General features: G+C 33.8%; 1 protein-coding gene across 1 annotated transcript in view; it reads right to left on the bottom strand.

Moving 5' to 3' along the window:
• Positions 1 to 14,962, bottom strand: part of LOC145277685 (uncharacterized) — a 78,188-nt gene that overhangs the window by 49,218 nt on the left and 14,008 nt on the right. The window contains exon 2 of the mRNA XM_080129370.1: positions 10,618 to 11,310. Within this exon, the coding sequence (XP_079985496.1) occupies positions 10,618 to 11,284 (667 nt within the window). The 5' untranslated portion in view covers positions 11,285 to 11,310. The remainder of the gene's footprint in view (positions 1 to 10,617; positions 11,311 to 14,962) is intronic.

The following is a 14,962-nucleotide window of genomic DNA, read 5'->3' on the forward strand; positions in this document are numbered from 1 at the left end:
TGGTTCAAGAAATTTTGCAATGGTGACAAGAGCTAGAAGATGAAGATTATTATGTCTGGCTGATTACAGTTGATAACAAACATTTGAAAACCTTAATTGAAGCCAATCCTCGCAAAAACACACGAGAAGTTGCTGTTGAACTAAGGTTAACCACTCAACAGTCGTTTGCCATTTAAAGCAAATAGGGAAGTTAAAAAAGTTGGATAAATGGGTGTCGCATGAATTGAATGATAAAAAAATCATTGTTTTGAGGTGTCTTCTACGCTTTTTCTGCACAACAAAAACAGCCCATTTCTCAAACAGTTTGTGACATGTGATTAGAAGTGGATCATCTATGATAACCGCCGACGTTCGGCACACTGATTGGATGCTGGAGAAGTTCCACAATACTTCCCGAACCCGAAATTGCACCAAAAAAAAAAAAAAAAAAAAAAAAAAAAAAAAAAGGTTATGATGACTGTTAGGTGGTCTGTGGCCGGTCTCATCTATCACAGCTTCTTGAATTTGGGCGAAATGATTATGGCGGATAAGTACTGCCGACAAATTGACGAAATGTACCAGAAGCTCCATGTGCCCAAGATTGGTCAATATAAAAGGATCAATTCTCCTCGATGACAACGCTCGCCTGCATGTTGCTCAACTGACCCTGCAGAAGCTGAACGAATTAGGCTACAAGACTGCCTCATCCGCCATATTCACCAGACCTCTCGCTCATCGATTATCACTTTTTCAAACATCCCGACAACTTCCTGTACAAAAAAGCTTCAAAAGCCGAGATGATGCCAAATCGGCCTTCAATGACTTCATTGCATCCAGAACTCCGGATTTCTATGCTAATGGGACAAATAAACTTGTTTCCCGTTGGCAAAAATGTGTCGATTCTAATGGTTTTTATTCGATTAATAAAGTTTATTATGAAAAGAGTTATGATCTTTTGAAGTTGAACATCAATGAATGACATTATTTTTGCAGCAACCTAATAATATTAAAGTGATGGATCAGGTAATCATATGATATACAATCAGACAACATGGATACAAATAACATCAGTTTTTTCACCTTGAGCATCAATGCTGGTGATACATCCGTTTGGAAAGAGGATTCTCCAAAAGGCCTTTAATGATGCAGTTGTGTAAAGAAAGTTGTAACATTTTGGCGGCTGAAGGTTTGTTGAATACAAATATTGACATGCTGGTCAAAGATGAATTTCTTATTGGGATAAGATAGTGATGGTCAATGAAGGACACACACTGTTTAACAGAAAAGCTGCTGAAATTCATCAAAGACGTACTTACTGAGATTTGTACACCAAATCAAAGGACTGAAAAAAAATTATGCCAATATCTAAGCAATGCATAACCTTCTTGATTATTTTGTGGATAAAAATGGAAAGATCACAAGCCAAGCTTATGATCACGACACACTGCAAAGGCAAGGACTAAAATGTTAAATCATCACAAATTACAACAAATTCCTTATAGACAAAAGCACTCTTCAATCACCATTGGTAGATTCCATACACATCAAATGAGATCAACTACATCTTGCTTGAACAACAATAGGCAATATTGCACGTCTCTTGCTTTATACAGAAGCTGTGATCAATGAATTAGATGTTGAATGGAAAGATACATTTATTAAGTAGGATCAACATCCATCATATTGAGAGTGATTTCTTTTAAGTATCTGATTAATATAATTGTGTTTAGTTTTGTCTTGATTTGTATTTGTTATTGTTCACACCTTTTCTTGGGTGAATATCATCAGTTCTGTTCACATAGGAGTTGATTGAGCTGAGTAATGCAAGAGGTATTGATGCTCTTGAAAGAACAGATATGAAAGGCTGTCATAAAATTCTTTGTGGGATTCGTACCAAATTGTCATGAAAAATATCACAATAAACCAACTTTGTGGTATGCCTTCAAATCCATGAATTACCCATGTAAGAAAGGAGTAGCCTATTTGCAAGAACTGCAAAGTCGTTGGACATTCAAGAAACTATTAGTGAGAAATGATGTTTTATTTTTTGCTTCTATGAGTATTTAATGATTATTAAAGGAGAAATTGATTTTAGATTTTCAGTTGTGCTTCAGAAAATGTCAGTTCAAAATATTTAGAGAAATTCTACATGGAACACATGTTGCGGTGTAGCTAGACTATGATCATGAAGACTTTATGATGTCACATGTTACTTGTAGTGATGGGATGATTCCAATATTTTTCCCCAATTCCGATACAATTACCGATTCCGTGCTAAATTACCGATTCCGATTCCTTATAAATCTCTAATTATTTAACTAGAAGATTGTTAATTATTCCTGATTTTCGTAAAAACACATGTTAAATATGCAGATATTTTCCTAAAGGTCACAATACACTTGTGGAAAGTGATCATTCGATTTTAGCTTTACTGGTAATTTAAAATCAATAAATATTTATTTTATCATTATTACCAGCAATGGAAGATTTTACTTTAAACAAAATCAAATAAAATAAGACAAAAGAATCGTTTTGGCATTAGAAAATAGGCATCAATTTTTCCGATTCTGATACTCCCAAATTTGTCGATTTTTCCGATTCCCGATTCCGATTAACCGTCCCAACACTAGTCACTTGTGTGACAACATGTGTGATTACGATCAAATTTTGCTTTCTAAAGAATTGAATCTTGTTTCTTATGTTGGGATATAATAATTTACTTGATTATTTTGGAAGTTAAAATATTGTAAGAATCGATAATATATGAGAATTTAAACCAATATAATTAACATCACCAGCATTCACCATTATAGCTCAACGATGAACACAAAAAATAAATAATATCTATAATCACAATTCGCTGAAGAAGGCCAGAGTTGACCAAAATATTTGATTTATATTGTTTTCATTTATTGCAAAAAAAAACAAACAAAAAAAACTCTTAGCATCAAATTTGGTTTCAAAAATGATTTATATTTTTAATATATTTGATATATTTTTTTTCAAAAATCCATTCATTATTCAACCAAAATTGTTTCGTTTTTTAGCCATTTTAAAAGGGGCTTTTATTGTAAAATGGGTTCCACAAGGTTTTGTATATAAACAAATTCATTTTGAATTAATAGAATTCATATATACATCGTGATCATAAACCCACTACCAGAATTTTAACAGACCCATAAATGAATTCATAACTACGTTACTTAACACCTAGTGATTTGAAAAGCATGCAAAATTATCTTTTAGAAAATACTATGGTTTGGAATATCGACTACACAAGTTTGGAAGACATTTATTGCTAAATATTAATTTTCTAGGCAAAATTCATGCAAATTTATAACAAACTGTTGATGATTTGAAGTTGATAGAACTAGTCACAAAAATGTACAAACCACATGAATGAGCTAAAAAAAATATTTTAAAGATTTTCATGAAAAAAGAAAATGGATTTTATTAGATTTCCAAGTCAATATACAAGATGTTTTAAAGTTTTGCTGAATTTCTATACGTTCATATTACCTTATTATTTTTTTAAAAATTAATTAGATATTGATGATGATTTTTTTTGCAGAATACTACAAATTGTATCTAGTTTTAAAATATCTTAATGTATTTTTCATTGGAATAAATAGATTTTTCATCAAAGAATGCCACTGAATACAATGTACATCTACACCATCAGACAAGTCCAAATGAGGTTGACAATGTTTTAAAATAATGACTCCTAACACAATGAAGCTAAAAGGTTCAACAGTTAATTCTGTGTGGAAGAAAGAAGAGAAACTCTCTCAGATCAGAAGCAACATCTATATGGCTTGTTGACAAAAGACTCCTAAATCGAGAAGAAAATGATACATTAGTGATGATGTCATTGCTCGCAGTGATGATTAAAAAAAACAATTAGCTGAAGAATTTACAGACTCCGAGCGCCACTTGGTAGCATGTTTTTAACATTTCCAATTAACAACTTGAAGTGTTTTGTTATGCATTCAAAGGTTTTTTAACTCGATTTCAGTTCTCACAGGAAACAGATTTGATTGACCTTGTCAGTTGAGATATTGAATGGACCTCTTTCAGCAAAGAGTATTACGTTATTTCTTTTATTTAATTAACATCATTTTTTTCCCTTGTTCAGGGATCAGATGCTTTCTGATATTAAGCAAGCTCTTTCCACTTCTAACAGTTCAACAGTTTCCAAATTTCACTGTTCAATCACTTGTTTTCAAGTTGGCCTGTGATTTAGAACATTGGTGCTTCTGCAATGGTTAATTCAGAAGGATAAATGTTCTGCATAACCATACTAGCACAATCGACTCATCGTTAAGATAACATCCATGCTGGGCAAGTGTAGTGCTTTCATAAAATCCTTCAACTGATACAGAGTTCATATCCACTTAGTATATCTCCTAGATAGCAGAAAAAATCTACTACCTAAAGAGTATTGTCATCTAGTACTATCTCTTTGTGAGGACAGCCATAAATAGAATGCACAAGTCTCATCCATCTCTTACACTTGAAGTTAGGGTTTGGAGCTAACATATCACAACATGTCACTGCACTTTTTGTGAACCCACAATATACATAGGCTACACTGTATCATATTGCTTCTAACACCCTTCCAACACACAGAACAAGGATACTAACAAGAGTCCCTTAGGAAATGTAAACAAGAGCAACACATCATTTTGGTTTTGAGCAAGCTCACACTCAAACCTTTGTTTTTCTCTATATTTTCAATTAATCCTTTAACTGATCCAAGGACTTATCAATGGTAACCAAGTCACCAGCATGGAGTAATTCTCATGAAAACCCAACTGACACTGTTGACAATGCCTCTAAAACTATGATGAAAAGGCTAAAAAAGAGAATCCTGGTGAACTCCAACCTTGATACTGAAGCTATTACTGTAGGTGTTATCTAGCTGCACTCTACTACTAGCATTCATGTACATAAATTGTACAAGACAGGCAAGACACTCCTCTATGCTCACCATAGTACCTTTCTGTCGAAGGCTTTCTCCAGGTCTACAAATATCGTGTAGTCTCCTGTTTGCACAAACATCTCTACTATAGTTGAGGAATCGCATCAAATGTGAACCTGAAAAGTACAAAAGCCAACCTACATCTACGTCAACCGACTGTCAAATGCTACATGCTCACTTTCATTCCTGTTTTTAGGAGCTTCAGGTCTTTATAACTACATCATCGACGGAAATTCCCAAGCAAACATCTTGAAATATTGTCTTGGAAAGATGGTTGAAAATCCTATTTATCATCATCAATGCTCTGATCTCCATCTAGCATCAATTGAATGGCTCTCGTCTTGGGAAGGTTCTATGTTTTGACAAGCTTCTGAGTTTGACCTTTATTCCTGATCCAAGATGAAACACGTACATCAAATCCGTTACAAAGTCAGCTAGAAAAATGGTGGGATCCTTCTATCGATCCAATAGATATCTCACTGCTGATGTAATTCTCTACCTGTATAAGAGCCAAGTACGTCCAAGTATGGAATACTGGTGCCAACCCTTGGAGCTGCTAGAAAGACTTTATTCTGCCTTAACAGAGCTCAAAATAGACTTCGTAGCCTAGCAGGAAGATGCTCTTTTCTCTACCCTGAAACCTCTTTCACCTGAGAAGAGATGTTGCGAACTTGTTGCTGCTATCATTATTTTCATGGCAAGTGCTCGTCTGAGCTCCAATCTATGGTGCCCCCCCTTGCCTAACTTTCACGAAAAACACAAGTTTATCTGAAACCACTATCAATAATTTCCCCCACTCTTTATCTCTGCCTAAACGTAGATTTCATGAGCAAAGCTTCTTTCTTAAAACTGCACTCTGTTTCGTTTTCCTGAATTCTGTCTTTAAGTCCAACATGAACAAGTTCTTGATGAGCCATCCCCTTAAGTAATCCATTTGCCAAATTTCCACTACTAACGGTTACTATATTTTCCCATTGACTACAATACACTCACTAATTAACCCTTATCCTTGAGTAGCTTCCGGGCTTTGATAAGTGACTCCTTTATAAGAAAAAAAAATCCTGGAATTTACTAGTTGAAAATTTATCAAACATATCAACAGTTTCATCAATAGCAATTGAGATCAGTCAATCCATTTTACAGCAACACAACACATTCAAAGTGTTACTTGTTGGTCCACCGACTTAGTCGGATTTGGACCTTAGAATTAACCCTCGTCTGTTTGTTCCCAAAATTCTCAATAACTACTTATATTTTCCTGAAATTTTGCATGAAGTTACAACTACCCAAGGGAGGAAATGCAGCATTCTCGGATTTTTGATAAAAATTCTGGTTGTGTCAGAAGGGGGGGGGTCACAAAAGGTCAAAATAGCCAAAAACAGCACTTTTCGGGACATAGAATCTTTTCTGACAATTAGATTTTCTTGAAAATTACCTAAAAGCAAGATCACATGGATATACATCTGGAAACATAATATTTGACCCTGGGAAAATTCTGAGGCTTGAACCCCAGGGTGCTTTAAGGGTGAAAAAAAAACCCCATCTTTTTGGGGCTAATTTTTATTTTTCTCCTAAAATTCAAGGCATCAGTCAGGGGACCATATAATTTTTGACTTGTTTTAATTGATGTTGTAAAAAAAGCTTATTTTAAGTTTGATGAACATGGCAATATTCCAATTTTATTTGAAGCTACCAACTGCAGTCGAGCATTTGCCAAAACTATCCTTGTTACAATTAAAACTGGGTCTGATCAGAAACTCGACTCACAATGTGCAGTGCAATGCCATCTAACATCATGGCCAGATGAAATAACATGTAATGTACTGAAAACTCCACAGCTGTTTTCAGACAAAAGGACGTATGAATGCAATGTGGTATTCAACACGTGAAGTGTATCCTTCTGGATAGCAAAGCAAAAAAGATTAAAAAACGCAAATCCTGGTTGCCTCTTCAGTATTACTGTAATACGCAGAGGATTTTTTGAAAATACTGTCTTATCAGGTAAAGGGAGGGAGGGTTTCAACTATTAGAAATTTTCATCAAAATTATCAGGAAAATAATCACTTTTTTCCTTTTAGTAGGTTCTCATTCTTGTATTGATCTATCAGATCCACCTGGCTAATTAGTTAAAACTAAGACAACTAAAAATAAATTAAGCTAAGCTTAGTAGATTGGACTCCAATTAGTTTTGTTACAAAGTTGAGTGCAAGATCTCATTTCGATTTATGAAGCTTTCTCGCAAAGAAAACAAATTAGAAGGGACAGCCTCAACCATGACTAATAATAGCAGCAGCAGCAACTAAAAACAACAATATTTACAAATTTTTATAAAATACCAAAATACTCAACTCCGATTGGTTAATTTCCAACGGTTTGATTGGTTGTCAAAATCCAACTTTGACCAATCAGAAAAGACTTGCTGTGGGAGCCGGGCACCTGCTAAATTTACGTTTAAATAGAGAGGAGTCAAGCTGATCAAGAGACTGGCTTGAGTGAGCTCGGCACAAGCTGCACGAATCCTGGTCAGTTGAGAACCCAACTTCAAAACCAAGGAGACCAACTTTAATTCTGAAAAGTTTGGTCACAGATCTCGACCAACACTAAGAGATGAGAAGTACAACAACTTCAATGGTCTAACACCGGCTAATACTGACTTTCACACCAGACCATTGGTCAAATCTCCAGCCTAAGGATCAACAAATCCATCAAAGGCGCTACTACTAGATGCTGCTTCTACGTACACCAGGAGACTTGACAGCTTGCCCGAGAAATGAGATGGCTGCAGAGAAGGTCGATATCGCTGGCTGGCAGACGATATATCTGTACCATGTCAGGAACAACAAAGCCGTGGAACATAGCTGAATAAACGCCCCATCTAAATGTGAGAAGAACAACATTTTCATAACAAGTAGACGACAAATATGCTGAGTTGCTTCCCTTAACGTTTCTCATTGAAAAACAAATTCTTATTCTCAGATATTGTTATCGAAACCACACAGCGCAAGGAATAACAATATTGACATATTTTATCAACAAAATGAAAAGCAAGCTCTTATTCTTTGATATTGTTATCAAAACACCACAAGGAATAACCATCCCATCTAAATGTGAGAGGAACAACATTTTAATAACAAGTAGACGACAAATCTGTTATGTTGCTCACCTTAGACATTTCTTATTGAAAAACAAACTTATTCTTCGATTTGTTATCAAAAACAACACCACAAGGAATAACAAATATTGACATATTTTATCAACAAAGAAAGACGCGAATCACCGATAAAGACTGAAATGAATAACCTTAACAGCCGGGATTAACTGTTGTTGAAATGAAGAACACTTTCTTCTATTTTGCTTTTCTTAAGTTTGTTTTTAAAATAAACGATTGAGCAATCAATCGCTTAAAATTAAACTTATATTGTTTGTCTGGTTTTTCTCGCCACCATACGCTTACTCATAACAGTTTCATTTAAAAAAAACATTTTCTTCAAATCTTAAGCTACAAATACTTTATTAGCTAAAAACCCATATGAACTATTATATTATTCCTTAGAAATATCTTGAAAGAAAATAATTATGTTTATCAATAAAGTGATGCACCAACAGTGATAAGAAAAAGTGATAAGACTTCAAGTTTTTTATATATTTGTTCCTTATAAATATTAGGGTTATATTGAGCTTTTTATGTAAGCTATATCGTGTTGCTTAAATGCATGCATTGCTACCTTATTTTAAAGGGGATTCATGGGAAAAAGTACCATAAATTTAATTAAATTAGTTTTTTATAGTGTTTTATGTTTCTCTTTAAATCAAATCTATGATGAATTTTCTGGTGTGCAAAATCGTAAAAATTCCTAAGAAGGTGAGCAATGCTCTTTATGACTGGTTTCTATAGCAACCACGTCGCTTCAGTGACTATTGTTGCTACTAATTCACTGCTCTCATGAAAAGAGAAATAAGTAAAACAGAATGAATGCATATTGTTTTGCATATGTGTAGGTTATGTTTATAGGGGCATTTTTAATGCATTTGGTAAGGTTAAATAAGTGAAACATTAAGTGTTGTCAAAATCCATTAATTTCAATTATGTAATTTATAGTGGTATCTCTAAAACTTAATTTTGGATCACTTTAGGAACCTCTTTTGGATTGAAAATAGTTTCACTGCATATCTCGAAATTTTGATGGAAGATTGCATACCTAATTTATCTAATTCCTAAAAATGACACGTTTTGACAAAAGTAGAGAAAAAAAATAAATGGAATAAAAAAAAAAATCGAGTTTAAGCTATATATATATATATATATATATATATATATATATATATAATGATTGCTTCATCTTTGCAGAAAATTGCCACCACCAGCCTCCTTCCCCAGTTCATCTAACATGGCCACGAATGTGGCTCTTCAAACTAGCAGCCAACTTACATGGCTTGAAGTAAAGATGACACAAAAAGTCATCTGCTTTCGGTTAACTGGACCACTCTGTGGTATGGTGTCCCTGTGCACAACCATATACCTCCTCAAACCTGCAATCGACTCGTACTTCCTGCCACACACCACACAGGTTGTCTCATCAGGTCGCGGAGGCAAGGACACACAAGGGCATCTTTCGTGTGACTGTGTGGTTCACATACCCAACTTTGGACAATAGAAAGCAGCTGCATGTCTCACACCTCCAGCCAGCCAGCCAGCCAGCCAGCCAGCCATAGAGCATCCAAATCCTTCACAGACCCTTTATGCAGATTTCTCTTAAGCTCTGCCCATTCCAAGTTCTTTGTCTCCATACATACAGACACCGTATAAATGTTAAAAAAAGTTACTTTAAATACTTGTTGTACAAGTCAAAAGTATGATGTCTGATAACAACTTTCAATTCTTATTGAGCCGTCAATTAAAATTCAGTTCAATACTAGTATATAAAAATAAATTAAGTTACACAGAATTTTCTACGTTTCATCCTTATGAGGATTCATTAGGCTATCATCTCACTACCTAGCTCTATTCACATATTGAGCATGCGGTATAAACTGAAGATTTAACAACAGGTTCCTTCAGTCTTTGACAGACTATGGATAATCACGAAGGGGTGCCTGCACGTGAAAAACTTTTGTGGCAGGAAGTGCGCAATCTCCAACCACATTTCTCCTGAGTCGACATTGTTAAATACCAGTGGCAAGTGAAGTGTATTTACGGGATGACTAGAAACAAATGCTGAGATAAGTGGAAAGCATATACAGTGACTAGAATTCCCAAATGGTCACCCATATGGTACTAACCAGGGTCAACATTCCTTAACTTTGGTGATCTGATGAGAACTAGTGTGTCAACGCAATTATGCCGTATATACTGAAAATAGATGCACAAAATTTTATGTAGACACATAAAATAATATATATATGATAAAAATAAATAACAAATGATATAATCCTAGTTCATTCCAAGAGTGTTATTCAAAAACAATTGTTTCTGCCCATTCTTGTAAATATACACATTTGTGATGTACAAAATTTGCCAAACATTCGCAAAATGGCTTCATGAATGCATACCACACACTGTGGTAAGTAATTAAAAGGATTTCTACTGAATTTATTCATTAGTAGCTGTAACTGTTTTAAAAAATTTGGTTATATTTTGAAAAGCAAAAATTGATTACCAAAGTTTAGATCCATTTCACCACCAGGGTTATCCTTGTAATTGTTACCAGGGTTGAAGTCAGGGTTACCCTTGTAATTGTTATCAGGGTTGAAGTCAGGGTTACCCATGTAATTACCACCAGTGTTGACGTCAGGGTTACCGATATAATTACCACCAGTGTTGAAGTCAGGGTTACCCATGTAATTACCACCAGTGTTGAAGTCAGGGTTACCCATGTAATTACCACCAGTGTTGAAGTCAAGATTACCTTTGTAATTACCACCAGTGTTGAAGTCAGGGTTACCTTTGTAATTACCACCAGTGTTGAAGTCAGGGTTACCTTTGTAATTACCACCAGTGTTGAAGTCAGGGTTACCTTTGTAATTACCACCAGTGTTGAAGTCAGGGTTACCTTTGTAATTACCACCAGTGTTGAAGTCAGGGTTACCTTTGTAATTACCACCAGTGTTGAAGTCAGGGTTACCTTTGTAATTACCACCAGTGTTGAAGTCAGGGTTACCTTTGTAATTACCACCAGTGTTGAAGTCAAGGTTACCTTTGTAATTACCACCAGTGTTGAAGTCAAGGTTACCTTTGTAATTACCACCAGTGTTGAAGTCAAGGTTACCTTTGTAATTACCACCAGTGTTGAAGTCAGGATTATTTCTTCTGTTTTGTCGATACATCTTTAGAATTAAAGGATGTAAAATATCTGAAAAGAAAATATAATTCCACTTTTTAATAAAGTAATCTAAACATTTCTAAAGAGTAAATCTTAAATTTACTAAGTTTCTTTGGGCATCTCTTAGCTTAATAATCCCATTCCAACATCCAATTAAATAAATTACATATACATATTTCTAACAGATAAAGGAGTGCATAAAAAGTTTTAAGCATCAGAAAAACTAAAATGGATAAAGGATGTTTGATAATTTAATTTCCCCCTCAAAAATGGCGCTGATGTGCTTTTATCCCAATGTAGAACTCATGTAAACAGAAAAGGTCGGCTGTCTACTTTTAGTTAATATGAATGTTTGAAGGCTATTTCTTTTTTTATATATATATATATATATATAAATTGGAAGAAAAAAAAAAAAAAATCAAGGCACTTCTGCAGTTTAAATCCAGTTTTTCTGTGAGTTTCGTTCGGCAACGACCGGCAAACGACCAAAACCGCCGAATTATATGTGTGAGCAAAAAGAGATGCGAGCAGGTGGCAAAAAATTAGAAGAAAAAAAAAGGTATCTTTTAAGACCTAACCCAGCATAGTAACCAACCTCCTCATGTTAAGAATGGCTTTTGGAATAAACACCCCCAATCTCGAAAGGCGTTAATATGGGGAGGTTTGGGGGTGTTTATACTACACTGGGTAAATATCTTTGGTAATGTTGACTGAATCCTTATCCGGCTCAGAGATGTAACATAGTTTGTCTTAAAGTTGTATCCATGAGCGGAAGTTGATTCAATTCATGAATGAAAACATGGAATCTTTCTGTAAGGAAATGAAACGAAACTTTTTATTTTATTTATTTAATCACTGCTTTTTTTAGATAATTGCTGCCAAATATTTGAATTTTTTGGTTTGTTGGATTCTCGTTTTTGTTTTGTTGTCTTTTTTTTTATTTAATGTATTTCTGTCAGTGTCTCCATTTTTCACCGCTTTTTTTCTTTCCTAACAACAAAAAACCTCTTTTTGAATAACAATTTCGTTGCAATACATAAATTTTAAACCTCACACATAGGTAAAATTTTACATTGAGTCTATCGGCACAATTTTCTTTAAAATGACCACTTTTATAGATTTTCAATTACACTTTTTGAAACTATAATTTCTTCATATTTTAGAAACGATTTGTTTCCAGGATTTTTAAACATTATTTTCAATTTCAGCACACCTGAAAACCTATCAGAGTAATTTTAAAGGATTTTTTTAGGGTGGAAAGATACTGCACATTTACCTAAAAAGAAAAAAGTAAACGAATAAAAAGAAAACAAAAATAAACAAAAAACAAAACAAATAAAGCTGTTTCGTTTCATTTTGATAATAAATAACTGAGAAAAATGGAGAAAAATAATTAATACGAAATGCTTAGTTTCGTTTCATATTTTCATTTCCGGTTCGATGGTTTACTGTCCTTATTTGAATTTGAGGCAAACTATTTACTTGGGCCAAATCACACCCATGGTAAGGACTCTGTCAATATTACCATACCTTTTTAAAGGCTATTTAAACATAGCAGGCAAAAATTTAAAAAGAAAATAATGTGCTTGTTATCACACTATTTTTTAAAATGTTAAATTCAAGTTTTATGATTTTTTTATACTAGCGGGGGTGCCCGGTGTTTGTTGGTGTGTGTGTGTGTGTGTGTGTGTGTGTGTGTGTGTGTGTGTATGAAAAAAAAAAATTTTTGGTAGGCAGGTAGACTCAAATCCAAAGCCTTGAGGCGAAGTCAGAAAAGAAAACGTAACACGTTACTGCTATGCTAAGACGGCAGAGAAAGTAAGAATGGTTGAAAATAAACGTTTTTAAAACGTAGTTGATTAAACAAAGTCTGGTTTTCTAGGTCAAACATCACGCCAAAGAGAAATGAGATAGATCCTGTCTGAAGCCACTAAAGTGTTTGACCCCCTGTTTCTCTGTCTTCCAGTGACGATGTGGAGTAGAGTTCTTATAGGAGAATTATGGAAGTGAGGGCTAGGATGGGATGAATGAGTCCCAGAAGAGTTTCAGTCATTCTTGCGCAAGATCTCTCGGGCTTGAGTCAAATCATGGCTACCGAGAGTAAAGAAGGCCGATGCACATGACAGCGTGACGTCATTATCAGATCCACTTGTAGGTATATGGTCTAGGCTATCAGCAGCAGTTTTGTCTAGTTTTCAGTTTGCTGTCTAACGGTGTATTCTTGTGTTGTTACAAATTGCCGGGGAAATTATCCAAAAGGCCCCAAAGTACATACATTTTCTTTTCCTAAATTTTCTCAATTTGGATACGTACCATTAGAAGGGAAAATTTTATTCCAATCAAATATAGTAAAGTAAGTAATATTATTTGTTGATAATTAAACGTCTATTCAATTAGAACTGTATTCAAGTACTTTCATAATGTTTGATAACATTGTTAATATAAATTAAAGAAACAATACTATTTATTGCTAATACAGCAAATTATAAACAAATAATTTTTATATGAGAATAATTGTCAAAATGTCTTTTTAATAATAAATAAAACCTTTCATTGAATATTTCCAAATATTTTAAAGTTCTATATTTTTTTCTAAAGTCAGTTTGAAAATTATTTACCACGCGGCTATTAATGAAATTAGTCGTGACTGAGTGTTATATATTAAAATTGATTGTTTCTTTTTAGAATCATAAACAAATTTTTACATGAGAATATTTGTCAAAAATATTTTTTAACATTTATTTACTTGTCTCCCCACGAGGGCACAGTTAGACACAAGGTCGGTTTTTAATGTGAGAAAATCTAGCTCCCCAAAAAGGGGCACTCTGGATAGGAACAAAAATAAAATTAAAATTGTCTCAGTCATGAAGGATTTCTCCTCCACTGACCGCGGACAGAACAAATACTACACTGTGATTATTATTATTGTAAATGTTTATTTACTATCTTTTCTTAGATTTTAACAATAGTTTACATTATGGTAAGAATGTTTTCTTTAATAATGTTTTTAGGTATGTGAACATCATTTTTAGTCTGAGGATGTAATAAAGGAGAAGTCAAGATTCGATGATTAAACGCTGTGAAATAAACATGCAAGATGAAAACATTAGTCCGCATAATCTCTAAATTTCTAAAAAATAACATTCAACCCATGTGGTTTTTCTCTAAATTAAATTAAAAAAATATTTCTGCACTAGTAACTTTTATTGTTTGTTTTAAATTATTTGTTCGATTTCAATTTTTTGTATTTTATCATTTGTTTCCATTCTTAAAATTATTTATCGTTTGCTTTCACTTTTAAAATTATTCATCGTTGGTGTTTAATCTATATAATTATAAAACTCAAATGATCTTGTAATGATGTATGTAACCCACTTTCCGGTTTACGACATCCGGTTGTGCATGTGCGCATGACCTGCGCACTGAAATATTAACGTTATTATTTTGAAATTATTATTTAACATGGGAAGAGTGGGGTTTAAAATAACTTAAATGTAATACAGAAATGAACGATGTAAAAAAAAAAAAAAAAAAGGCAGACAGTATTAACACTTGTTTATTTGGATAATTTAAACACAAAAAAAACAAAAAAACAAAAGAACAATTGGGACGCTGAAATATTAATGTTATCATTTTGAAATTATTATTTAACATGGGAAGAGTGGGGTTTAAAATGACTCAA

The sequence above is a fragment of the Euprymna scolopes genome, chromosome 1 (genome assembly GCF_053919585.1).
Source record: "Euprymna scolopes isolate OS-2025 chromosome 1, ASM5391958v1, whole genome shotgun sequence".
NCBI classification, from domain to species: domain Eukaryota; kingdom Metazoa; phylum Mollusca; class Cephalopoda; order Sepiida; family Sepiolidae; genus Euprymna; species Euprymna scolopes.